This window comes from Betta splendens, chromosome 17 (genome assembly GCF_900634795.4).
Source record: "Betta splendens chromosome 17, fBetSpl5.4, whole genome shotgun sequence".
Lineage (NCBI taxonomy): Eukaryota > Metazoa > Chordata > Actinopteri > Anabantiformes > Osphronemidae > Betta > Betta splendens.
The window spans coordinates 14,998,206-15,025,322 of record NC_040897.2 but is presented as its reverse complement, the minus strand read 5'-3'; the positions used below and the strand labels follow the sequence as shown (position 1 = coordinate 15,025,322).

The 27,117-nt window shown below is 52.9% G+C and overlaps 1 protein-coding gene across 6 annotated transcripts; it reads left to right on the top strand.

The window, feature by feature from the left end:
- The first annotated feature begins 408 nt into the window (after positions 1-408).
- On the top strand, positions 409-26,516 carry greb1l (GREB1 like retinoic acid receptor coactivator). Of its 6 annotated transcripts, none has more exons than XM_055503732.1 (34): positions 409-546; positions 11,461-11,560; positions 12,938-13,097; positions 13,186-13,353; positions 13,429-13,605; positions 13,696-13,872; positions 13,956-14,078; positions 14,855-14,977; positions 15,776-15,913; positions 16,016-16,141; positions 16,504-16,641; positions 16,726-16,911; positions 16,993-17,292; positions 17,368-17,496; positions 17,599-17,733; positions 17,843-18,040; positions 18,311-18,491; positions 19,528-19,717; positions 20,098-20,234; positions 20,323-20,665; positions 20,755-20,870; positions 21,054-21,286; positions 21,370-21,899; positions 21,986-22,091; positions 22,173-22,319; positions 22,398-22,534; positions 22,622-22,783; positions 22,864-23,068; positions 23,153-23,315; positions 23,391-23,615; positions 23,697-23,838; positions 23,915-24,115; positions 24,497-24,635; positions 24,731-26,516. In XM_055503732.1, the coding sequence occupies exons 3-34, from the start codon at positions 12,941-12,943 to the stop codon at positions 24,892-24,894; spliced, it is 5,796 nt and encodes a 1,931-aa protein (XP_055359707.1). In that variant the 5' UTR covers positions 409-546; positions 11,461-11,560; positions 12,938-12,940; the 3' UTR covers positions 24,895-26,516. The 6 variants fall into 6 exon arrangements, with proteins under 6 accessions (XP_055359707.1, XP_055359709.1, XP_055359708.1 ...); XM_055503734.1 differs by having other exon boundaries at positions 410-546; positions 20,101-20,234; XM_055503733.1 differs by having other exon boundaries at positions 410-546; positions 17,840-18,040; positions 20,101-20,234.
- The last annotated feature ends 601 nt before the right edge of the window (positions 26,517-27,117 follow it).

The window sequence follows — 27,117 nt, the reverse complement described above, 5'->3', positions numbered from 1 at the left end:
TATGAAATAATTCTGACCGCTTGTAAACTGCACAACCTAATAATAAAGCAGTTCAGATCACAGACAGGAGATGGTTATTATATTTATCAGTAATGGATTAATGTTTTCTGGCTGGTAATTGTTCCTTTGCTGTGTTATTTTATCTCCTGTGAATTTGTGTCATTCTAAACACTTTGGACACTAATGAGAGAAGTAACTAGTTTCGTAGTTTGCTTTCTGATAAAAGACAGAGTCTCTGTGGAGCGAAGTAGAAAAGGCTTCGTGCGTAAATGCGCTTATTTTCCGCTCGCCTCTGTTCTTCTAACTGGATCAGTTTGTGCTGTGTCGGTTCTGGGTCCACGCGCTGTTAAAACAGGCTGAGGGGATCGGACCAAACGGGACGTGCCGTGACTTGCTGACGTCACGCGGCGGGTCCCCCCCCCCCCCTCGCCGCGCAGATCAGCTGTGGCGGAGCAGGACGCACGGAGCTGGGTCACTGCTCGTGTCGGAGCCGGGAGCGCGACTGCACCTGGACGTGGACGCGTAACGCGACTCTGCGGCGACGAGGTGAGGCGCGCGGGGGTCCGGTTCCGACTCCACATTCGGAACCGGCCGCTACGTCAATGCAAATAATGTTTACGTGTAAAGTATTTGCAGGACAAGTCCGTCACAGCGCGTTTAGATGCGTTGAGTTTCTGCGCATGGATCAGTTTAGACGCGTTGTTATAATTCACCAACAAATGAACGAGTCTTCCCTCGTGTCGTCAGTCGCTGTCAGCTTAATCACTGTATTAGTGAACTTATTTAGCGCTGTCATCAGTGTGGGCCGCAGGTTGCCAGTTTGGGGCAGCAGGTAAAATAAGAGGCATTTATTTTTCTGTGAATCTTAGTCTGATGTCTCAATCCAGGTTTCTAAATCCTTCAAAGTTTCCCAAGGGCCCATTCATCATTGTTAACAAAGTCACGTCAAGTATTTCTGGAACTGGGGCAGTAAATTACACGTTTGCCAGCTGAGAAATGCTGCAGTTGCCTCAGGGTGGGTGTTGAAACAGGCCACGGCAGCTCAGATAAAGGCAGATAAGAGTGACCCGGAGATGCGTTTGCTGGTTTGTTATTGTAATTACCTGCGAACCCGTCTGTCCTGATGCTTCTAATCTGAGCCTCTCTCGTGTTTCGCGTCCCAGAGGCAGCATTCCTGCCCCCGTGCCCACGTCAGCGCTCTCGCGGAGGGAGCGTTTTGACTACGATGCCCTGACGTGGCGGCGCTGAACCGGGCCTGTTTGTGCTGCTGGAGCGTTTCTCTGGCTGCAGCCGGACCGGGCTGAGCCGCGGGTTCTGCCGGCGGCCCGGTGCTGGCCCGCTCAGAGCGCCGGCCATCTGCTCCTGGGGGGCGGTTTCCTCACTGGCAGCCTTTGTCCCCTGTGAACAATTGGGACTTAATCTGGGAGGAGATAAGGAGGACAGGTTTGAGAAGACGTCTCTTTCATGCGTCGCCGGCCCGGCCCGGCCCGGCCCGGCCCGGTGGAGGTCTTAAGTCCGGCTCGGCGCTGAGCGCTCTCTCAGGTTGTGGTGCCTTACCTTTGTGACGTGGACGCAGCGGATGAGCTGTTTACAGTAATGACTCTCTGTGTCTCTTCTCATTCGCTGTCATTCTCCGTTGTTTCACTGAGAACACGGCCTCCTGTGACACAAAAGCCTCTCCCCCCAAAATCCACTGCAACGTGACATTTCTCACACAGAAAAGCAGTTGTCACCAGGGTAACGCTTTATTTCCCCTCCGCGCCGTGTGGAGCTTCAGCTCCACGTCATCGCTCTTTATTTCCTGAAGGGCCTCGTGCTGATTTGTGGCTGCTGCTCCGTGTTATGACCACATAATGTGACGTCATAATGAGGTTGTGGACCGCGTGGAGACCAGGCAGCTGCTCCAGAAACGTGACTTTGTGACTTTGAAACGCCCTCAACGCGTCTGTTGATCCCATTTAGATCACACTCACGCGAGTCTTTCAGAGGCGCTTCTGGGCTCTGCTGGTTCTGACTGCAGATGGTCTGAAGGACCAGGTCACGGCTTCTGCGTCTCACTCCTTTGGGTCCTTGAAGCAGCCGTCTCTCATCAGACTGCTGATCTGTGTGTTTGCACTGGAAATATGGACCCAGAATCAGTTCCAGCTGTTTTATCCATTCATCAACAGTCACTTTTTACTTTATATATGCTGTATTTTTATGCATCAGGAGCTGCAGCATCGAGTATATCTGCTTCATCGTGTTTGACCAGTGCCAAATACAGATCAATAAAATCCAGACGATGATTAATCTGTTGCCAAACAATAAAACAATAAACGGCAGCATAAACATGGGTTGATTAGCGCTCGTACGGTTCTTTTGCTTCTAAAGGCGCTTCAGCGGCACTGAGCTGCTCAGCGTCTGTGTCAAATAGGCGCCGTTAGCTCATTTTGTTTTTTCTGTGTGTCTGGGACGGGAATCCAGGCCCGATCCTCAGACCCGCAGAAGCAAACGCGCTGTAAACTTTTAACCTGCCCGGTTTATTGCGGGTCAAGAATGCCAGGAACACTGTGTTCTTGGTCGCGGCTGAATGAAGGAGACTAATGGCACCGTCGGGGCTGGATGAGGAAATCAGATCTGCATGCGGGGAGATGAGCGCTAATGGAGCCATTCACTCAGCTGAACAGCTTTTCTTTGCTATCAAACCCAAACGCAGCCACATTTGGAAAAATGCAGCGGGGAGAAAGGGAGGAGAGCGCAGATAAGGTCTGCAGAGGAGTAGAGGCCGAGGACGGGCTCCAGACGAGCGCTGAGGCCACGCAGCTGCACACAACTTGTTGCTGGACAGAATGCTGAATGGAAGCTAAACCCGAGCCCGACTGTAGTTAATGCAGGAAGGTGTGTGACGCAGTCGGCAATCGGATCATTAAAGCCAATCTCACAAAGGCCCGGGCCCCTCCCCCGGCTCAAAGGACATGTCAAAGGTCTGTGACCTCTTCCATTTATGTGCATTGATCCCGCTGGTGGGGGTTGGGTTTCCTCCAACGTCAGCTGTTATGTCTTAGTTTCACCTGCAGGAAGCGAGGCACTCATTTTATTCCCATCAATCAATGTTTCATTGTCTCATTTTAATCCATTTTGCTTTTTATTCTCCTTAGTTTCAGTTTAAATCTGGTGGCAGCGCCGTCCTGCTTGTTTCCCCGTAAATATTCAGCATTCAGACGAAATTCAAATCTGTGTGTTCGAAGCAGTGTTTGAATTAAGAAAAAATGAAACCCCTCTGTCTTATTAGCGCCGTCCGTTACATTTCCTTTTCAGATACGGATGCGTTTTATCAGCTCGCTCCGTTCGTGGGTCGACTTGCTCAGAGGTTGAGGGGAAAAGGTTGTTTGCACGACGCCGGCCTTCCCACTTGATGAAAGGAAGCTGGTGGGACGCGCGCGCGCTGTGTAGGAGTGCAGCCTGCACTTCCTGCTCTTTGTTGGAGGCCGCTGATGTTGTGTGCGTTTCTGCGTGAGCGACACGCGACCTCTGGAGGCTGCACTTCCTGCTGCCCCGTGCGTTATCTGGGCCTGGCATGCGGCACAGCCTCTTATCTGTCGCTGGGGGACCTCCTGGGTCCCCTGTGCCTCCGTGAGGTGAGGGATGCTGGCTGTGCCGGGATGCGGCGCGGCTGCGTGTGCGACTGCAGGCAGCGGTTTGTTGTGGCGGATCCTCGTCACGGTGACGGAAGGAAACTCCAGCCGTCGGCTCCTTGAGTTGAACTTTTTCATTTGCAGCTGTAATAAAGGAGCGAGCCTAATAAGTGTGGCCTCGCAGCCGCTGTCTGATGTTCGTTCTTTCTGTTTTTGTGTTTTTTTAACAACCCTCCTGGATTTTGCGGGCTCCATTACAGCGAGGAGCAAAGTGTGCGTGGAGAGCTCTCAGCGATAACACATCCTCATTCCTGCCATTGAAGCCTGGAACGCATCCAGCAGAGATGATCCCTCGTAGCCCGGCGCTGTTGTGGAACAGCGTGTTCTCACAGGGTGTACCCCCCCCCCCCCCCCCCCCCCCCCCCCCCCGCACAGATGCTAACCTCAGTGGAACGCTACCTGCAGCCAGAAGTGACTGCTTGCAGCGTGCGTGTTCTTCTGCCAGAACAGCGTGTTCAGCGTGTGCCGCGGAGACGGCGCTCGTGGCCGCGGCCTGAATGAGCCTCTGACTGTCGCTCTCACCCCTGCTCCCAAAACGCCGGCCCCGAAGTGGAAATGTGCAACAACGGCACCCGTGACGTTGCATCAATGTTTGCACATTCACGAGTCCGGGTCTCATTAATCATCACTTGGCCTGTTTAAAATGTCACCTTCTCCTGGTGAGTCATTGCGAGGCTCCACCTGCTCGTCTGTTACTCAGTGAACTCAAAACGACAGCGACCACCACCTCGTCCAGTGCGCGGATGAATATCCAGTCATTTTAGCTGCGTTTCATTGCTTCATGGTCAACGGGCGCTGAGAGGAGCGTGTGTTCTCTGTGACTTGGCAGCTTTCGAGCCGTGTGTGCTCTTCTCAGCAAAGCTGCAGTCCAGCAGCTGCAAGCGCTCACAGGCTCTTTCACCATCGCCTTTGCCCACTGTCCCCAAATCTCCCCGAGCACAAACACAAACTGGGCCTCCCTCCCGCTTTTGAACACAAGGTCGGCGTGTGGAGCTGCTGCCAGGGTTCACGGTGGGGGGGTGTGTGTGGGGGGGGCGCCTGCGGAGCGCCTCCTCCACCGCCGCTGCGTGTCCAAGGCTGCGGTGACCAAGACCCGGCCTCCGCTGGGACTCGGCGTTCCTGAGGCAGCGCAGGTCAGGCGTCCACGGTACAAAATAAAAGCCCGAGCAGGAGACGGCCTCATTCTGGGTGGATGTGTGCACCTGCCGATGAAACGCATCAGCACAAATATTAGCATTTCTCACTGATCGCGCGTCGCTTCGAGCTGTTGTGTCAGAGCCGTCTTTCATTTTCGCTCGGTGCAGCGTGATGGAGTTCACCCCTCCGTGTTTTAGACTTTCCTCAGCTGCTTTTCCATCAGGCTACAATAATAATGATCATTTACTATTTTCTTTTATATATTTTTAACACTTGGTTCTGCTGCTTAACGTCGTGGCCTCAAGGTGCAGCTGTAGAGCGGGACATGGTTCATGAGCTCCAGATGATGGGGTAAAACATCTGGAATAACCAGCAGTGGCCCAACTCCAGCCTGAGCGTTGTGACCCGCTGTCCTCCTCTAGCTCCATCAGGACGCGTGGTTCACGGCCTTCACTCTGGTGGCGCATCCCGACTCTCGCAGGATCAGCGCCGAATGAAGTGGCACCGGGCCTGAATAGATTTACTGTCACTTATTCTCAGCAGCGAGGTTTGTGTGTGGGGTCAAGCCCTGGACAAAGGACGGCTCTGCGTCCATTGTCCCCTTAAGACAAAGAGGGTTCTGCTGATGCTTTGGCTCTTCTGTTGCAGAAAGAGGGACTGATGGGAGTTAAGTGTGGGCCCTGTCACCAAGGACAACCTGGTGCTTATTAATCGGGAGAGCGGGGGGTAAGTGTGTGTGTGTGTGGGGGGGGGGGGCGCTGATCCAGCAGTGCCGCCTGAGGTCAGGAAGAGCGGCATGATGGATACAGCTGATCGCCCCAGAAGGAAGTTTGGATGGAAGGAGGAGGAGGCTCCTTCGTCGGAACATTAAGGAGCCTCTTTGTCACGGTGTCACTCAAATGGATTCAAGGTGGCTGACACTTTTTGGGGAGAGGGAAAGAAAGGAGCGCTCCCTGGGTGAATGGCGCCTGATCAACACAACAGATCTCTTTCTTATGTCCTCGGCAGGAGAGCCTCCCGGCTCCTGCACGGCTTAATTGAGTTAGTGTGTCAGCAGAGGGAACTTTCTAAGGAAGCGGCTTGAGTGGATTGTTTCTCCTTTGTTTTCTCTTTATTTCATTTAAAATGTTTAGTGAAGATCCTGCAACAAAGACGATCCACAATGAGTTTATCGTCTAAATGTGCGCGACTGCAACAGAATCCTAGTAAAAACCTCTTGTTCCACAAGCAGTTGCATTTTTCAATCAAGTTATGATTGTAGCAACTATCGGGGGATAATAACCTGGCAATAACACACAATAACCAGACATAATGTGGAGATGGTTTAGTTTGTTGTCATGGTAACCGTGCTGGTAACAATTAGCGTCCATACATCATACAAGTAACTTTAGTGCCAAAAAAGTGTATGAGCTGTGGCGTTTCCTTAATAACATCACCTATGATTGGCTCCGCCCAGTCACCTGCGATTGGCTCCGCCCAGTCACCTGCGATTGGCTCCTACAACCACAATCAGGTGGCTTTTAGGTTGAAAAGATGGAGCTCATGTCAGCAGCGCGTCCTGGCTCGGAGCAGCTCTTCCTCCGCTGATGGAACCATCTGATAAGAGGTCGTGTTGTGATGGTTCGGACCTCGCGGTGATGCATTGCTCTCCTTTTACGCCCCACAACAAACGGTCTGTCCAAACAAGCGTTTACAGCCGGGACCGGCCCAGATGTGGGCGACGCTGTTATAGAGGCTTTGCCGGCGTTTCTTCCGGCCTCGAGTGAAGCCGAGCACTTTGGCCCCCGTTAGAAGGTGAATGTGAGTTTGCTGCTGCTGCTCTTTACCATTGACCGCTGTGTGACCGCGGCCCTGACAGCTTTACTGTATGGAATAAAACGCATTGTTGTCTCATTCAATATGTCTCCTCTGAATGCGCCCGTAAAGGCATTAGGCTCCTGTGTCTGCGCCTGTTGTTTCCAGCCCGGGTGAACTGGCGTTCAACCGTGCGGCGCTGTAAAATGCAGATCGGGTTCACTGACGGGCCTGTTGCTTTTATGACGCGGTCCTGAGCAGCGTTGTAAACGGTCACTCGACATTTGTTCTGTCGCTCACGTTCGCCAGGATGATGCTGTTTGGGTTCATCATAACAGTTGTGACAGTGTGTTTATGGCCATAATTCCAGTTGTGCGCGTCATTTCTATGGGCTGTGGTTTGAGCCAGCGTCCGACTGTGGACGTGGCTGCTTTTAACGAAGCTTCGCCTCTGCGCCGCATCACTTATCTGCCCTTTGTGTGCGGCTCAGATGCGGTTTAAGGTTAAATGCCTTGCCCTTAAACTCATCCGCTGGGGCCGAGTGTGTGGCAAGGTCAGCGCTCCGCTCGGCCCCGAGCCGACACAAAGGCCGCCTGTCCTCTAATGAATGACTTCTCCGCTCCTTGGGCCAGTCAGGGCCCGGCCTCGGCGCCTTCCCAGCACCGCTGCCCTTTCACACGCACCCCCTTGCCTTCAATTTTGAAATGAGTTTTATAACTAGACAGTAAACTTCCAGTGGCTTAATGATGATGACTTCTTCATCTGCCCAAATGCTCCTTTTGTCCACCCCTCCTCCGGCGCTCGGACCCTGCCCCCGTCCCCTCTGGTCACACCAGGCCTTAAACCCTGGTTCACCCCACTTTATAGTCCCACAGATAATCCCCTGGAACACACACACACACACACACACACACACACCCTGGGGCTATTATCTCCACTGAGCCTTGCTCAGTCTCCTGTTCCCTGTCTTTCTCTCTGTTGCTGCCGACTTCAGCATTGGCATTCAGCTGGAATGTTTGCCTTTGTTGGTGCGGCCCACTGGAAAGCCACGAATGACCTCAGCTCATCTGCTATCCTCACTAGCGCCGATTTGCACTTCAGGGCTCAGCAGGCAGCCCCGAGGAGGGGGAGGGGGCTTGGAGGGAGCTCGCGGGGCTTTTATAAGGAAATTGGAGCTGTGGCCTGCCACCCAGATAGTAAACAGCAGCGCGAGTCCTCACGCCGCCGGCGTCGCGCGGCCCACGTGGCCCAGGACCAAACGCGGGTTCTGCGGGAACCTTGGTGCGCTGCTTTCTGCCGCTGCTCTCTCTTTCGCCGTCGCGTCCCCACGCCTGATGCGTTTCTCTCCGTTCGCTGGTTGCATTGAATGCGCTGCAGCCCTGGTTCTGCTTCCTCCACAGAGCCGTCATGTGTTGGGCAGCTGCTGCGTCAGCTCCGTCGGACCTGCGGCTCCTCTGGGAATACTGCTCACGTGGCCATTCTCTCCTCAGGTGCCGCTGACAGGGACACTTCCCCCTTTGTCAGGGGCTTTAGCGGGAGCTCAATGCAGCGGTGAAGGATGGGCCTGCGGTGGGCGGGCTCCCATTCAATCCACACTCTTTTGTTTCTGGCTTTTTGAGGCCAAAGAAAATGCTGCTTTAAATGGGCTATTTAAGACGGGCCCCGTCAAAGTCAGGGCCTGGGCATAAATCTCCCTGACAGCTCCTTCCCCTCCTGTTGAACTTGTGGCTGCGCCCTCCTCACGTTCACTGCGTCTACGTGTGTGTCAAATATAATCGGATGCTCCGCTCGTGAGCCGCTCACCTGCCCCGCGTGACCCCAATCAGCCGTAGGTGGAGAGATTTCACAGTCAAACTCAAGCCCGGCGTTTGGACAAATGTGTGTGATGGAGAGAAATGGGCACTAAAGGCGCCGGCCGGACTAATGAGGGCCCTGATTGGCTCACGCGGCGCTTTACAGCAGCCCTCACGCTGACTGGACCCTCATATAACCATTGGAGGGAAGGTGAGAAGAGCCGCACACGCCCTGATTAAAACAACTCGTGACCGTGTCTGTGGTAATGAACTGGAACCAGTGAAGCAGGAGGACGCTGATGGAGCGGACGTCAGATCTGCCTATTTCTATTAATGCATTTGCATCGGCCTTGTTGTCGTTTTGGACGGCGTGGAGGTGAAGTCGGGCTTCAGCCGGTGCTGCTGTGCTGAAACGCCGGCGCGTCTCTCCTGCCAGCAAGTATTCGTGAAATTACTCAGACCTGCTGTTTGCTCGACAAATTCTTGAAGCCTTCGCTGGAAAATAATTAGCTGCAAAGGAAACAAATAGAAGCGCCGTAAGAGTTTCCCTTCAGATCAGTGCGTTTGTGGGATTGAAACATGTCCAGCATATAATTAGACCTGGCTGTGGGACAAATGCTGGTGTTTGCAGGTCAGTGCATCTCAGCAAATGGGGCGCGGTAAGATGCCGCGGGGTCAAACGCGGGCAGGGCTCCAAAATGCTGCAGCCGACCCGACATTCCATTGGCCCCAATAAAAGGAAAAGGACTTTGGGAGAGGGCCTGTGATTGAGAGCTCGGGCCCGTCCTCGGACCCGTCCCGCTGCGGATGCGTGGACACGCTGGGGGTCACGCGTGGCAGCGGCGAGACGTGGGCCCGGGTCTTTGTCCCGGTGCCTCCTGCGCAGCTCTGCAGGCCTCCAAGAGCATCTGTCACCGCAGGGGGTCAGCAGGGCCAAGACGAATGAGCCCCCGGTGGATCCCCCCTCCTGGCAAATGGCACAGGACAGAGGAGGGCACAGGGACTAAGGGGGAGGGGTCAGTGTGTGAGCGTGTGTGTTTGTGTGTGTGTGTTTGTTTGCGTGAGAGAGAGGGAGAGAGAAGGAGAGAGAGAGAGAGAGAGAGAGGGAGGGAGGTTTGCAGCTGGCTGTGGTGAGGGACAGAGTGGGATTCTCATTTCTCTCTATGAGGGATCATGACAAAGGTGACTGAGACTCACCAGAGGAGGAACTGCCTGGATTTCAACCAAAGCGTCTCCAGAGGAGTTCGCGTCTGACATGGACTACGTCTGATCACCGGCCGCTTCTCTTTGGGGATTTACTCGGCTCTGGGTTCATTCAGCCGCTGACAGAGGAATCATGCAAGGTACAGGCTGCGTGTGAGCGCTGTAGCATTAATGAGACGGGCTCTTAGCGCCTCATTTAGAGAACGCCCAGGGATGTTTGTCATTTTTATCCCCTTCCCCCGTCTCTCACCTCGATGGGCAGCGGCTTTTCTAATGTTAAGAGTGAGCCCAGCCTGTTCCCGCATTTCAGCCATTGGTATGGATGTTTAACGTTACAGCATAACAATGAGGCCGAAACGATTAAGATACACGGCACAGTTTCTTTTTTTAGCAAATGTTATATTAATGAAAAGAAAAACACTTTTTACACAGTTTCCTTTTTTATCTGCAAAAGTCTGAATTCTTTGTAGGTTCTCATTCGTAGCTGCTTAAACAACAGCACCAGTTTAACTGACTGTTTGATGCTTAAAGTCTGATCCCAACCCTCCCAGTGTAAACAGCCTTGTAACTTTACTGTTGAAGGAAAAACAAAAGGGCTAAAGATAAAGAGTAGGGGGCTTAAAAGGAAGAAAAACGCTTCCACGAGATTTAATTAAAGAATTTGAATCAGTTTAGTAAACCCAACCTTGTGATCATCAAATTGTGTATGTTATTTAAAATATGTCACCTTTAGAGCCAGATTAGCAGAATTGTTAGAGCTGATGAAGGAAAATTATATTGAAGGAAATAAACCAAAGAATGCTTTTAGGAAATTACAGCCGTCAGACTGTTGTTTAAGGAGTGTTTGTGAATTTTTGTACTGTATGGTCAGTGTGTGTGTGTGTGTGTGTGTGTGTGTGTGTGTGTGTGTGTGTGTGTGTGTGTGTGTGTGTGTGTGTGTGTGTGTGTGTGTGTGTGCGCGTGCGCGCGTGTGTGTGTGTGTGTGTGTGTGAGTGTGTGTCTTTAACCCTCGCCTTGAATCCTGCCTTGCTTCAGGAACCAAAGCCTAAACAAACGTCATTACTGCAGAAACAGGACCTTATTAAGCATCTCCGCTGGGCCGAGCTGCCGTCTAGATTTACGGCTCCGTCTTCTCCATCTCGGGAGCCATCTGCGTCTGCTCCTCTCCACTAGATAAGCATCAAACTATTTTAAGACTCTGCTCTCTGGGTAATTAGCAGAGTTCAGAGCCCTTTGATGGAGCAAACTTGTCTAATAGCAGCGTGGTGGTTGTGAGGGAGAAACCGGGCTGGCGAGGAGGTGATGGAGGACAGGTTTCTCTCTATCTGCCTTCAGCTCTAGTTTGATGAGCTGTATCAAGCTGGCTAATGATTCACAAAGTAGGTTCCAGTCAGTAAATGAAAGCTGAAGCAGCTTGTGTACACTGGCTGAGGACTTGGACCCCAGACCGGGCTCCCTCCCTCCCTACACAGTAGTAACACACAATCAGGAGCGATGACGGGAGATTGTGTCCGTCAGTGTTTTGAAGGGAACTTTGCTTCTTATATCGGAGCCTGAGTGGCTAAACAATAGTTTGCCAAAGGGTCAAAGTAACTGGCAAAACAGCCGCTTGTGTTTTATGCAAACAGCCCCAGGGTCGTCGTATCTCACAGCACCTGAGCAGCCGGTGTGTGTGTCCTGGTCTGAGCAGCTCTTCATGTCTGAGTGGCCATAAGTGCAGCTATTCGTTCTGTGAATGGGGCGTCTCCTCTGGACTGTGGCGACCTCTAAGCAAAGAGTCCCCAAACGCTGCCATTTGACATTCAGAAGACGGACTCCGTGCCGGCCTGAGCTAATCCCCCTCTCCCTCTCTCCTGTAGGTCTCTCAGCGGCCGGTGAAATGTGTTTGTCGGCGCCGCAGTGACCCAGCATGTAGCAGCGGAGCTCCAGTCCCTTCACGCCCGGGAGCAATCACACAGCGTAAGCCTGCGCCCTGCAGATCAGACTAGCTCACCCTGACCCGGGGTCACATCCATGCAATCCGCTGACGCCGGGCGGCCTTGACCGAGCGTCCCCTCAGCCGCTCGAGCGCCGACCCGCTGCGTTGGACCGTCCATCAGGCAGCGGCTCGCTCAGCGACAGCCGAGTCGCTCAAAAACATCCGCTCCGCGACCTCTGCCACAGTCACGCCTTGTTTTTAGCCGTGCAGGTGACAAAGGGTCATTCTGTGTGTTTACCTCCAGCCTGCACAAGGTTAATGACAAATCTGCCCGCTGAGGCTTGAGAGGTCGGTGATCCAGACCCTCGGAGCCGCCGCCGGCTTCACAAACGAACAGGCAGCGGCTGCTGGAGGCGCCTGCAGGCGTTCGGCCTTTGTTCCTGCTTCCTCTGCCAGTTAAACAGGACCTACTGTAGCTTCTGCTGTTAAGCTGCTTATCTCACACCGTCCAGCCAGGCGCTCTTAGGCTTGGCTTCTTTCTTCTTCTGGTCACATTCCTCGCAGGGACAGGTCCAGTTTGAGGTCCACATTAGTCCTCGTTGCAGGTTTGTTCTCAAACAGCAACAACAGTTTTTAACTAATCACAGCACAGATTTAGGAGATTTTGTGAGTTTAAGTTTCAGTATTGAATTGTTTCTTCTATGTTGATGTTTTTGTCTTATATGATGGGAAACAGAATATGTTTGGGTTTAGGTTGTGAAAGGAAGAAGATCAATAACCTTGATTTCCTTAGATTCATGAATTAAACAAATGCACCAACCAAATGGTAGCAGTGCTTAAGCATGAACTGTGATTAGATATGCATTAGTGTTGAATATAAGTGACTGAGCTGCAGATATGAGACGTAGCTCTTGCTTCTGGGCCTGTACGTAGCTGCTGTGTTGCACCAGTCTGATCTACAGCCCTTCACTGTGTCTAAGGACGAATATGGAGGAGCTTCAGTCTGAACGTCTGTCAGGAATCAGCCTCTTTAGCGCTTCCTGCCACTCTGTTTGAAGCCTTAGTCTTAAAATCGGACCCAGTGACGCGATCTTAAAAGCCGTGCAACAGGAGGTGCACTGAAAAGGAATCCTGAACATGTGGCTGAGGCCGCGCGGCCTTTTCAGCGCTCCTCTCTTTGACGCCACATGCTCGGCCCTCCGTCCAGCTGCCACCTGCTGCAGCGCCTTCCAACAGAGGCCCACGCAGCCGACCCCAGCAGATGTCCCCAAGTGGAGGGGCCACGGGGGCAGGGCAGGCTGGGGGGGGGGGCAGCAGAGCCAAAGGAAGGCTGCTGTGTGTGTGTGTGCGTGTGTGGTGGTTCTGGACCTGATATTTGATCATGGACATGTTTTCAGATTTCCAATGTTCTCCCACAGATCATGGGGAATTCGTACGCCGGGCAGCTGAAGTCTGCTCGATTTGAAGAGGCTCTCCATAATTCTATTGAGGCCTCGCTGCGCTCGAGCAGCGGGGATCCACAGCCCATCTTCACACAGCTCTACCTAGAGCCAGACCCGTATCCTGGTACCGTGTCGGGTAGGAGCCTAACTGGGTTATATTCGGGTTTACTAAACCTCATTCACCGAAGTGCAGTGAAACTAATCTGGTTGTAAATGTCCTGCAGACCTGAAGCCGAAGGCCGACCTGCACGGATCGGACCTGCCGGGCCACAAGCTACTGAACGGAAACGCGTCCAACGAGGAGCTGGAGGACGACGATGACTCAGACAGCTGCAGCCCCCCGCTGCCCTACCTGCAGGCGCCCGCCCCTGACGGCTGCTGCACGCTGGACGGTAGCCCCCACACGGGACGAACTGGTGACGGAGTCTTTCAAAAGTTCCTCTCAGCTGAAAACCATGTCCCCTCAGGGTTCTGTCAGGCTGGCAAGGACCTCCGCCTGGTCTCCATGGCAACGGAGACCATTGACGTCCCGGCAGGCTTCGAGCTGGTCGGCGCCAAGTCCCCCACCATCCCCGAGCACGTCCTGGTGTGTGCCGTGGACCGGCGCTTTTTACCCGACGAGAACGGGAAGAACGCACTTCTAGGTCTGTGGAGCGACGAGAACGGAGAACGTCGGCTTTGTAGAATGAGACATCATAGAAATCTGAAGCATCAGAACTCTCCTATACTTCTAGGTTTTTCGGGAAACTGTGTGGGCTGTGGTGAGAAGGGGTTTCGATACTTCACCGAGTTTTCGAACCACATCAACTTGAAGCTGTCCACGCAGCCCAAGAAGCAGAAGCACTTAAAGTACTACCTGGTGAAGAATTCCCAGGGTGCTCTGTGCAAAGGGCCGCTCATCTGCTGGAAGGGTAAACACTGAGCCTGAGGGCGCCACGTCCTGTCTGCGTGTGTGACAGCGCTCTGTTATTTATTCATTCTTTTGCTCCCACAGACTGCAAAACTCGCCCGTTCACCGGCAGCGCCTCGACCTCCAAACCCAGCTCGTCCTCCTCGCTCAGCAGCAAAGAAAACGGAGGCAGCAACGGACACAGCTCTTCGCCCTTCTCTCTCTCAGGTGGGAACCAGCCTGTGACGCATCACTAAAAAACACACTCGCAGTGCACTTTAGCTGCACCGCCGGACGATGCCGGCAGGTTTGTGGCGTTGCCATAGATACCTACAGTGTTGGATAAGCCCCAAAATGAACAGGGTGAGCACAGTCTGACAAATTCAGTCATGAGTCAGTTCTAAACAAAGAGGACAATAAAGGTTTCGGCACATTTTGTTTCTCTTTTAGTGGTAACTCATCTGTGCTGAATCACATGTTTTGTGTCACTGCTATGATTAGCTGAAGTTGCAGCTGATCTCGGCATGAACCGTTGGCGGTGAAGCTGTTGTGTCGCCTGGATAAAGGTTTAGCTTCCCTCTGAGCAGATGTTCTCTCCTGACCTCTCACAACAACACGACCTGTTCCCTCTTTTATTGGAACGAGCTCCCGGGCTCACGGCATTGATTTGCTCTGAACCAGGAAGCAGCACAGATCTCTCGCTAGGCGGCTGAGCTGCGGCTCGACCGGCGGCATGACTCCTAAAACGTCCTGACCGCGTGTGACCTGCAGGTACATCCTGCTCCCGAAGAGCAGGTTAGACCCTGTAACACGCACCTCTCTGCCTTCGAGCCAAATGAATATTTATCCTCAAATGACTCATGGCGAGCAGAACTATGGCTTGTTTATACTGTGCAATGGGCACTGGAGACACAGGCATGAAAACCAAAGGCGGCCGTGTGGTCAGTCACAGCAAATGGGAATTAAGAGTTGACCTCATTAATCTGGATTTTTCTTATCTTTAGATTCTCCACCGATCAGAACAACTCAAGCCTCCACCGTCTTCTTCGGGAGTCAGGATCTCAGCAGAGACTGCAGTTTCCTCAAACCTCTGGCGTCCACGCCGAGCAACAAGACTCTGCCCATAGGTAACGCTCCTCCAGCATCTCTGCAGCTTTTTATGCCTTAATGAACTAAATAACCAACAACAATAAGCTTCCCTGTGGAGATGGAGCTTTGACCCTGGCATGTGCAGGGTTGTAGATGCACAGCCTCTGTGTTGAAGTGAGTGACACTTCACTGGCCTTGCCCTCATGCTGAACAGGGGTTGCTTAGCTACAAGTGTTTTTTTTCCAAACGTGGTTGAGCATAAGGCAGATGGAGGAATGGCCGACCATGGAGCCAGGATTAACCTCTGCTTGGCCTCCTTATGGACACACACACACCCAACACACACTGTGTTTACACACCGATCAATACTGAGGGAAGGAATTCTGTAATGACTTTTTAAGGCCCTGCCATCCATTAGCCGTCTTACAAGGTTGTGATATTGACAAGTAAAGGCTACACATACCGATCAATGCTTTAGTGCATTGCATACACAGTGAATATGAGATTGGGAAAAGTGCGGTGGGGTCACTGACAGTAGTTTGTGTAGGGAATCGATGTGTCGCTGTTAGCGCTGACTCCTTCTGACAGCTATGCTTTTTGTGGTCCAGATGGAATATTTCATCATTAGATGGTTGTCATGAACCATTGAAGACATTCATGGTCCCCACCCCCCACAGGATTTTAGTTAAATATATTTATTAATGATGAAATGTCCGTATAGTATTTAGGGTTAATTACCATAAATACAGAGATAGCTAAGCAGCATCATGGCGGCCTCTCATCCAAATTCAGGAGGAGCTTCTTGACCAGCATAAGTGTTGAATGTGTGTTTTCAGTACCGACGGCTCTGCGGGTGAACGGACCCCCTGCTGGTCTGGCTGTTGATGGGCGCCCTCCCTTACTGAGCCCTTCCCAGGTCTCACTAGGGCCTCAGGGTCCGGGGTACCGCACAGCGGAGTTAGGAGACAGTCCAGGTGGGTCCTTCAACCTTCTCCACGCATCCGTAGAAGCACCTTATGAGGTGATTTACTCTTCACCTGGACACTGCTCATCTGTTTTTGGTTTGGTTGGTTTAGTGTCCTCCGCCATGAATTCGGGTCCGCCGAAGAAACGCCACCGGAGCTGGCATCCCACGTCCTTGGTGCCCGTCCCACCAGCAGCTGTCCCCGTCCCTGCCATCCGCCCCATCGTCTGCTCCCCAGGTCAGCTCTTCACTCTTTAATCTGTCCTGTGATGTGTCTCCTCTTTATCTCCACCCACTGTGCTCCTGCAGGAGCATAAACTGTGACTGTGTTGTTTCCAAACGCGTCCCCTCCCACTGCTTTGAGAATGAGTACACCGCATCTCTGATGCTCTCTGGTTGTTAGGGATGATTCACCAGGCGTCTCCATGGTGACAGAGATGGAGAGTTTATAGCAGAAATGATCCTAAAATTGTGTGATTGAGGCAGATTTGGGCCTCATGTGGTTATATATGCCGTCATTTCAAATAAAGTGAGGGTATTATTCGTCTCTTTGATATGAAACATTTCTCCAACTGCAGCTGTTTTGTTATTCCCCTCCAGGTTCTGTATTAGGAGTGACTTCTCCTCAGCCACCAGTGACAGGAGTCATTCAGCCGCAGCCTGTGTCGGCCGGAGAGACGGTCGTGATCCCCAACAACTTGCTCAACACTTCCGGAGTTCGTCCCGTCATCCTCATTGGTAGATGCTTCAGTGATGCTGTGCAAATCGCACACATGCACAAATGTTCCAGGGGCGTCTAATGACGAGTAATGTTCTTTTCAGGTCACGGCACTTTACCGTATTTCTACGGGAACGTTGGGGACATAGTGGTGAGCCCCCTGTTGGTCAGCTGCTATAAGAGCAGCCAGCTGACGGAGAAAACCCTGGGGACTCTGGGCCTCAGCAGCAGCCAGCTGCTCAGCGTGGAGACCATGATCCTGCTCACGTTACAGTATCTGGCGCGTTTAGGTGAACGGCTCGAACACACTGGTTTGTGCGTTGACTGTGGCTCCGTTGGCTTCATTGGCGTTTCCTGCATTTCTGCCGCAGGCGCGGAGCAGATCCCTCTGAGGGAGGAGCTGGAGCAGATCGTGCTGAAGGCCATGCTGTGCTGCCCCGGGGGTCCGGCCATCTCCCCGGCCCAGCTGCCCTGGCTGGCCCGGCTGGAGGCCAGCGTCTCTGGGGGCGGCGTTCAGGTGGTGGTCACCCACGGCTCCCTGGGCGAGGGCATATCCGAGTCCCTGCGCTCGCTCAGCGAGGGTCCGCGCCCGCAGCGCTGCCTGCCCACCTACGTGGTCATCATCTGCGCCTCCAAGCTGAGCGGCAACGAGTTCTGCGTGCTGGTGTTGGGTGAGTGGCTGCTTTCTGCATCTGTTCATCACCGCTTGGAGCAAACTGGGACATTAACGCATGTGATGGGTGCAGGAAAGTACCAGGCTCGAGCTCTAGCCGAAGGCATGCTGACGACCAACGAGTTTCTGAAGGAAATCAGCTACGAGCTCATCACAGGGAAGGTCAGCGTCTTGGCCTCTCACTTCAAAACCACCTCACTGGGTGAGTCCTGCCGCGTCACGGGCTCGTTGTAGGCTCTTATAATCGCTTTATGTGAGCGCGCCTGTAATTCGGCTCCGTTCCTTTGTGACCGGTCGCTTGCAGGAGACAATCTGGACAAGCAGCTGGTGCGATACCAGCGCAGGCGCAAGGGGCAGGTGGTGCAGCCCTTCCAGGGCGACGCGGCCGAGCACATACACTCGCAGGAAGCTGCCAGTATGTCGCCGCCCTCAGACAGAGGTCAGTGCTCACTGCAGTGGCTGAGATGCTCGCATGCACAATGCAGCTAATTACCAGCACAGCAGCTGGTGCGTGAACTCAGCAAGGTTTCTGTGTTTTCCTGCAGCAGAACTGCTGAGTAAGGTTTTCCAGATCTACCCGGCCCAGCTGAGCGTGGCTCGCAGCCTCCTCTCCCAGGTCTGCTCCATCGCAGACTCGGGGACGCAGAACCTCGACTTGGGCCGCTTCAGTAAAGTGGACTTTCTGGTCCTGGTTCCCCCCTCCCACATTCTGGTTCACCAGACAGCTCAGCGCATCCGACAATCAGGTTTGTGTCCAGCAGCGACGTCAGTAGCAGACACAAGTATTAGTTTCTTCCTGCTCAAACCCTTCAAATGTTTCCGCTCCAGAGTTCCTGTTGTGTGCTTTGATTGGAGTATGATATAAAACATCTGGGCCTTCATTCGTCATTCTGTGTGTGTGTGTGTGTGTGTGTGTGTGTGTGTGTGTGTGTGTGTGTGTGTGTGTGTGTGTGTGTGTGTGTGTGTGTGTGTGTGTGTGTGTGTGTGTGTGTGTCTGTCTGTCTGTCTGTTTTCAGGAGTGCTTGTGGACCTTGGAATTGAAGACATCTCCTCAGTCTACCAGAAATCAGACAAATATGTGGCGCGTCTGGACGCTGATGTTCACATCAAGATGGAGGCCTTCATGAGGAAAGTCAAGCAGAACCCGTACACCTTGTTTGTCCTCATCCACGACAACTCGCACGTCGACCTCACAAGGTACGCTGTCTTCCAAAACACGTAAGTCACACTGAACGCGGCAGAAGCAAAGAGTATTTTGCTCTGAAGCTGCGTGAAAGTGGAAATTATTGTGGCTGCAAATGTGTCCTTGTCTTTAGACTCTGATTAAAGCGCAGAGAGCAGCTGCGAGGACGCTGTGGTGTCTGAATAATGTCGGTCATTTAAGTGTAAATATGTCCCTAGGTTTAATCAGAATCAATGCAATAGAAAACAAAAGGCAGCAAGTTTCATTAAAAGGTTCAATACACCTGAAATACAACGCAAGAGTCTCTTATGTACAATCTAACGGTCCAGGTCAAAGTGTTCCAGGTCAGCCTGACCTGCTGCTCACACACACACACACACACACGCACGCACACACACATGCACACACACACACACGCACACACGCACGCACGCACGCACGCACACATGCACAGACACACACGCACACACGCACGCACGCACGCACGCACGCACACACACATGCACAGACACGCACGCACACACACACACGCACGCACACACACATGCACAGACACACACACACGCACGCACGCGTGCACACACACACGCACGCACGCACACACAGGCACGCACGCACGCACACACACATGCACAGACACACACGCACGCACACACACACGCACACACATGCACAGACACACACACACGCACGCACGCACACACACACACACACACACACACACTGGCTTCTGGGCTGCACCACACACACATTGAGGCTTCACAGGAACCGCTGCCACAATAACATAAACAACATAACGTTTCACATATTTTTCAAGGAAGTCTTGAACTTTAATAGATTGGTAGCAGACGCTCAAGTTGGGGGTTTTAGTCAGCAGCTGCTGCTTCTGCTGCTCGAGCCAAGAGTTTCTGTTTATTTTAAGAAAACTGCTGTTTTCTCTGCCAAGAGGACAGAACAGATCGCATCCTGTTTATCAGGCGTGATCTACTTTGCACTGGGAACTTTGCTGTATTAGCAGAAAGCTAACGCTTCCACCGCCTCCCTGTCCAGCGCCCTGTCCGGCTCCGTGTGCCATGGGGAGCTGCAGGGTTTGGCCGACCGCGTGGTGAACTGTCAGGAGGTCCTGAATGCCATGAACCTGCTAGTGCTGCAGGTCAGCTGCTTCCCATACACTCTGCAGACCCGACAATCCCGCATCAGCATCCACAACGAGGTTCACTGGCCCTGCAGCGAAAGCCAGGTAAGCAGAGGCGCAGGGAAGAAGCAGGTAGAAAACTGAAGTTGATTTCACATCCGGTTTTAACTTTAGCCCAACATGTAGAGGCAGCTTTGTTACTGTGGTGTAGCTCCCCCCCCTGGTGGATGGAAAATGAACAGAAAACACCCTTTTTGCAAGTTCCAAAACACCAGACAGTAAAATACAGGTCCTTGTCTTTATATTATAGATATAGACATATGTCCTTTTTTGTTATTACAACATTTAGGATTTATCAAAGTCTGTCACTTAATACACACTCAACATGTTCGTGACGATTAGCTTTGAATGCGCTGATGATGTCCATTCGTGGAGTCCTTCGTGTGCTGCTTTCAGACCTTTCAGTCCGTGTGATTTCTGTCCAGCAGAGGGAGCCGTCTCCCAGCGAGCTGCTTTACTTCGGCCTCAGGGACTACAGCAGCTCCCTGCAGTGGGGCGTGGCCAGCCCCATCCTGCGCTGCGACGACGCCTTCGAGAAGATGGTGCACACGCTGCTGGAAAGGTGGCTTTGGGGTCAACGCTGGGGAGTCCCAGAGGTTACACCTCGATCCCTGAGATCGTGGGACTGAACTCCCCCTCTCTCCTTCCAGACATCCACACCTGCACAGCATGGTGATCCGCAGCTACCTGCTGATCCAGCAGTACACCGAGGCCATGATGGCCCTGACCTCGTCCCCGTCTCTGAGGGACCACATCACGCCCGAGACGCTGGCGATGGTGGAGGACCTGATCAACGCCCCCAGCAGGGAGGGCTCCCAGGGCCGGGGCCACATGCTGCTGGTGCGCGTCCCCTCGCTGCAGCTGGCCATGCTGGCCCGCGAGCGGCTGGAGGACGTGAGGGACAAGCTGGGGCTCCAGCTGTGCTTCGCCGTGCTGCTGGGAAGTCCCGCCTCTGAACTCAACCTGCCCAAAAACTTCACCAACCGCCTCCGGGTGAGAGTGGCGTGAACGTTGTGTTGCAGCATCATAAGTCGATGAGTGTTTAGAAATGGGCATTGGGGAAATGCATGCTCTCGCTGCAGGCGTGGAGAGGCTGCGAGAGCGACGACTGGGTGCCTCACACCTACGAGGACCTGGAGGGGCTGCCCTGCATCGTCATCCTCACAGGGAAGGACCCTCTGGGAGAAACTTTCCCCAGGTACTTCACGCTTCACACTGCACAAAGCGGCGTCTGAGTGTCTCCTGGATAATGTATTGCACTTCCCTGCAGCTCATCTATTATTGCTGCTGCCTTGTCCTCTGTTTACCAGCCAGGTGTTGGTTTACACATCTGCAGCTCAGCAGGCTCACTCACATCACCCTCTCCACACTTTTCTTCCAGATCTCTGAAATACAGTGACCTTCGCCTGATAGACTCCAGCTACCTAACGCGCACGGCTCTGGAGCAGGAGGTGGGTCTGGCCTGCACCTACGTGTCGGTGGGCGTGGTCAAGGAGCCCGAGAAGGCGGCGGCCACGCAGGAGTCCGACGGCGACAAGGCCGCCTCCAGCTTGAACGACGGGGACGAGCTGGAAAGGCCTCAGAGCAACGGCAGCGCCGCAACCAGAACCTCCGGTGAGTCTCTAACCCGCGACACCGAGGCCGGAGCACGGCGTTGGCTGTGGGTTTACCGAGGCTCCTGTTCTGCGTTCCCTCAGGTTCTCTGGCTGAGAACGGCGTCAGTTCGTCCGACATCGCCGCCTGCCCACCCGAAGGCGTCATCAGCATGGACGTGGGCACCGAAACGCAGGTGTTCAAGCAGGAGTGCGACTCCCTGGGGAGTCAGCTCTGCTCCAAAGCCTCCAAGACCCCCCCCTCCTTCTACTCCAGCTCCGCCTCCTCCTCCCCATCCCCATCGTCCTCCTCCACCCAGAGGCCCAGCCAGTCCACGCAGTGCGGCCGGGACCCCAAGCCCACCCGCGTGTCCCCGCGCACCGTCATCATGTCCCGCGCGGCGTACAACCTGCTGGCGGGCGAGTCTGGGAGCCAGCTGAGCTCCTTCTCCCTGCTGCCTCATGCCGATGTGGCCTGGAGCAGCCCTCTCAGGCCTCTGCTCACGCCCAGCATCCAGGGGGCGGAGCAGAGCATGTACTACCGCCAGTGGACCATCGCCAGGCAGCACCACGCTGATTACGAAGCTCCGGCTGCACCGCATCCGAGACGGCTGTTACTCGGCGGACCCCCACAGGTAGGAAGGAAGGGTCTGAGTGTGCCATGGATGAAGACAGACATTCACTCTGCAGTGCTACAGGAATCACGTTTGTCCATCGCTAGGTCGGGAAGACAGGCGCCTACCTGCAGTTCCTCCGAATTTTGTTTCGGATGCTCATAAGGCTGCTGGAAGTAGACGTGTATGACGAAGAGGAGGACGAGGATGAAGGTCAGGATCGCTTCATTCAGATGTTACATTTGAAATGTTTATTTTGAATTCTCATCGCCTTCACTCTCGTCCCATTCTCAGAAACATCAGAGGTCACAACTCCAGTGATTACCCAGTGGCCTGACATTGAGGAAGTGCGCAAGCTGCCCTTTGACCCCTGCCCCCGAGACCCTAAGTTCAGGAGGGCCAGCCCTGTTTACTCTGACAAGATGCCAAAGAGCTTGAAAGGTCGGCGGAGAAATGCAAACGCTGAGTAGCAAAGTGGAGGCGCCGAGCGGTGACAATACTTTACGCTTGTGTTTGCAGATTTTAAGCGAGAAGAAGACGGACAAACAGTCAAACGGGAGACGAAGTCCATACGCCTCAGTAGGTTTGCTACCCACAATGCCTTTCACCACTGTGAGCTATGTCACCAGTACTGTGAAGCAGGCCCTGCCGCACAGGTGAGTGCATCCTCCAACGAGGAGGACTTGCAGGCTTCCGCTCCTCTGTGGCCTCTCGTGCTAAAAATGCATCCGTGTGCGTTGCAGCTGCCTGAGTGCACGGTCCACGCCTTCACCTTCTGCTCCTCCATGCTCGGGGAGGAGGTCCAGCTCCAGTTCGTTATTCCTAAAGCTAAAGAGCAGCATTTTGTCTTCAGCCAGCAGGGCAGCCACCTGGAGAGCATGCGCCTGCCGCTGGTCTCCACCAAGGTTCCTCCACTGCTCTTTGTTTACGAACCGGCACCGATGAGCCCATGAGCACGTCTGACTCCTCCGTCCTCTTGTTCCAGGACTCGGATCTGCTGAAGAGTCCCATCTTCACCCCGACCACAGGACGCCAAGAGCACGGCCTGCTCAACATCTTCCACGCCATGGAGGGCGCCGCTCATCTGCACATCCTGGTGGTGAAGCAGTTCGAGATGCCCCTCTACAGGAAGTACTGGCCCAACCACATCCTGCTCGTGCTCCCGGCCATGTTCAACAACGCTGGCGTTGGTGAGCCCCACTCGTTAACGCTGTATCGTACCTTCACGCTTAAGGGCAACGTGAGTTACTGACACATGTTCCTGTCTCTTCAAGGTGCCGCTCGCTTCATGATCAAAGAGTTGTCATATCATAACCTGGAGCTGGAGCGCAACCGGCTGGAGGAGCAGGGTGTCAAAAGGCAGGACGTGTGGCCGTTCATCGTCATGATGGACGACTCCTGCGTCATGTGGAGCTCCCAGCAGCCAGGAGACGCCAGGTACCGAGCGCCACCCGTGAGCGGGTCTGGGGGGGGCGGTCCAGAGTCTGATGCCTTGTCCTCCTGTTCCCCCAGCGAGCTGGCGGATGGTTCGGTCCACAGCAGCGTGTCCCTGAAGACCGTCCTCCAGCACATGGAGACCACGCCCAAGATCTCCATGTACGCCATGTGCGGCATTCGCAAGTGGAGCAGCGGCCTCGCCGGCCGGCGCCCCGGCAGCCCCTTCAGACGCTGCCACCTGCACGACTTCGTCATGCTCAACGTGGACCTGCTGCAGAACGTGCAGTACGACCTGAACCGGTGAGCTAGCGGACGCCGCCAGCAGTGGCGCCTTCGGGGCAAAGAGGCGCATTTTCTGGATGCTTTCTCTCCCGTGTGCAGGTACAGCTGCGAGGAGGTGGACTTCAACCTGAGGGTGAACAGCAGCGGGCTGCTGCTTTGTCGTTTCAACTCCTTCAGCCTGATGAAGAAGCACATTCCAACGGGGGGAAACAACGACTTCCTGGTCAAACCCAAACTGGTGGTGGGTGTCGCTGAGCGCTGGTTCGTCTGTGGACTAGCGGCCGCCTGCTCACCAAAGCGCCTTCCTCTCTCTCCAGGAAATGGAAAACCCCACTCCCATCAGCCCGGCCCAGTACGTGTGTGCCCCGGACAGCGAGCAGACCCTCCTGGACGCGCCGGCCCAGTTCCTGCTGGAAAGGTTCCTTCAGAGCTGCAGTCACAGGCTTTTCCCAAAGGCGGTTCAGAACAAAGAGAACCCAGTTCTGTCCATCGACAGCTACCTCAACATCAGCCCCGAGGTAACAGCTCCCGAACTCATAGAGTGATGAGCCCGACCCGTCTTGGTCTGTAGATGCTGGTAGACTTTTTGCCTCCAATACTGTTCCACTAAAGCATTAGCATGTCCAAAAAGCCATGAATCCTGCTGAGCTCCTGGGTTTATTTCAGTGAGTGCGTTGCTTTCTTACCATCTGTCTTGCTGAGAACATTCTGACCTGCATCCATGCACACGTGCAAAGCAACGAATGCTAACGCAGCGTATTCGTACATCTGTACACACACGCTGACGGCAGCGCGACTCAAGCACATTGCTCATTTTGCCTTTTCTTTGCTGGATGCTCTAATAACTCACGATCTGACATGTCTCACCTTTAACGTTCCAACCTCTTGTGACTTGTCAGATTTCCGTTTGCTACATCAACTCTCGCCCACACTCCACCAACCTGAGCCATCAGGGCCTGGTGTTCAGTGGCCTGCTGCTTTACCTCTGTGACTCCTTCGTCGTCTCCGGACTCCTGAAGAGGTTCCGCTTCCTGAAAGGTGACCCATCAGCGTAGTCGGTGGTCAGTTATTGTCGAGGTGCTTCTCCTGCACTACTGTAACGCGTGCGCCTCCCTGACTGCCTGCGTCCACAGGTGCCACGCTCTGTGTGATCTGCCAGGACCGAAGCTCCCTCCGCCAGACCATCGTCCGCCTGGAGCTGGAGGACCAGTGGCAGTTCCGGCTGCGGGACGAGTTCCAGACGGCCAACTGCAGCGAGGACCGGCCGCTCTACTTCCTGACCGGCCGCCATGTTTGAGGCTGCGACTGGAGCCCAGATCAGGAACGAGGGTGGATCTGTCCGCTGCCCTAGTCGGGACACATTCCTGGAGCTAAGTGGACCCATCCAGTCTCTAGTGCACTATGACTGGCTCTAACCCGCAGCTTGGCTCGTCTCCACTACTGAAAAACACTGGGTTTTATTTGTTTCGTCGCATGAACCCTCTGCGGCCGTTAATGCGACCATTTGAAGATTGTACGAGTTCATGGACTTTGACTGCAGCGTGTCCCTTAATGGACCTATGTCTTTATCTCAGGGTTTTCAGGGAGGTCCTTCAAACGGGGGTGAAACGTTCCTTCCTCTTCAACGTTTAGTTTAGAAATTAACTTATGTCGGCACCAAAGACGCTCTCGGCTGCACGTTGTCTCTTCTTTTTAGCTTATCTTGTCGTCAGCTCTCCCACTCAAACTCAGATCAAGCCACCAAACATAAGGGATCCTCTTATTCTAGCGGTGGATTGAAACCACGAGAGACTACCTGAGCCTGAACTTTTTGCTTTCGTGTATTTATAATGGCCATGATTTACCTGCCAAGAGTTTGTAACAAGTTCACAACTCATCTGCTGATGAGTTGACAAATGTATAATTTGCATTAGGTCATTTACTAATTTAAACAATCAGTATTCCAAGCATGATCACTTTACGCCAGTGAACGCAACATACATTAACGAGAAAAGCTTATTACCTGCTCCTGAAAGTGCCGCCATGCACAGAGAGGAGCCCTAAAAGCAGCCGCCCTCGTCAGTTCGTATACTTGAAAGCAGAGCATCTTCATATGTTCCTTCACAGGGTGATTCATGTTTAATACAGTCCCGCAAAGATCAACAGGAAGAAAGAATCCATTCAGCCGTGAGGCGAAGTGTTGCTTAGCTGAGTAAATTTGTGGACTACTGTACTGTTTAAAGCTTTGTTTACATTATTAATATATTTTATTGTCCCCTTAACCACAGGAGGTAACTACTATTTTTTAGTCTTATGTAACTGCCAGTATGTTTTGGTCCTAATGTCGGGAAGAATCTACCTAGATGTGTCCTTATCAGTATATCTGAAGCCCAAATGTTCTAATTTTTATTGAAAATTAAAACGGGTCCGTGAGGGATTCTTATTTATTTGGACTGATAATCATGTTAGAGTGTAATATTTGACTGCATGCTGCACTGGCTTCCACCAAAACCATCAATGAAGGCTTTGCACAAGACCCAAAACGACTCTTTGATCTATTGAATGTCAGTGGGGGTAGGAAATATGAACTTGCACTAAAGTTGCCAGCCAAAAATAGATATATTTCCATATAAGCAAACCTATTTCACTAAGATTCCTGAACCCCCAGAATGAGTGCAAATATCAGTATTGTTTTCTCAAACTCCACAGGTCCAATGAATGTGTCGTTCTTTTTGATAATTTAACACTTAATATGCAACTTGCTTTCACAATCTTCACTGAAATGTGCTTGGTGACCATGTGCAGCCCGGCGGGAGCCTTGGTGCCTGGCTGATCTACCTCATGTTTACCATTGTGGTTGTGGGCTGTGAACGTATGACATTAAAGTCATGCTGTTGTTGTTAAAGATTTATGAATGTAATAAAATCACTTCTAAATTTGTTTGCATGTCATTTTGTCAAGGCTAAAAGTGTCCTGAGGTGTGTGTATATGTATAAATATACAATGGCGCTGAAGCCTAAAATCTTTTCAGTTTGATCCTTTTACTGCTCTGAGGTCAGGCTGCTTTTAAAGCCCTGTTTCTATTGCATCAGGACGGATGCTTCTCTGTGAGGGCACAGGAACGTCCCTCATCCCCTCATCCACTCATCCCCTCATCCACTCATCCTCACCCCTCATCCCCTCATCCTCACCCCTCCGCCGTTCCTGACACTTTCATCTTACACCTCTCGTGTGACATAACACTGCTCTTTTCGGCTGCAGACAGGACGTGATAAGAGAGGAAGCACAAAGTGGATTCTAAGCTCAATCTACAGTAAGTGTTTGATTGGTTTTATCACACTTTCACTAGATTTATATTTTTTTTCTGACCTTTTGGATACTTCAGTAAATCCTTGGAAGGAAATAATGTCTTGTGAGAATTCCCTTTGGCCAATTTTTCTCAATCCTCAGGCAAACTAGTAGTTAATATTAAACTAGTTTTCGAGGACTAAAGTGATTAAACATAAAACTAACAGTACTGTGTTAATCATAACATATAAAG

What these genes read in the sequence shown, in the direction of transcription:
- greb1l (XM_029132965.3), top strand. Translation starts at nt 12,941, where the DNA reads ATGGGGAATTCGTACGCCGGGCAGCTGAAGTCTGCTCGATTTGAAGAG. An exon ending in GGCCCTGCAGCGAAAGCCAG is followed by an intron (nt 19,718 to 20,097) that starts GTAAGCAGAGGC and finishes ATTTCTGTCCAG; the next exon opens with CAGAGGGAGCCGTCTCCCAG. An exon ending in GTGCAGTACGACCTGAACCG is followed by an intron (nt 23,616 to 23,696) that starts GTGAGCTAGCGG and finishes TCCCGTGTGCAG; the next exon opens with GTACAGCTGCGAGGAGGTGG.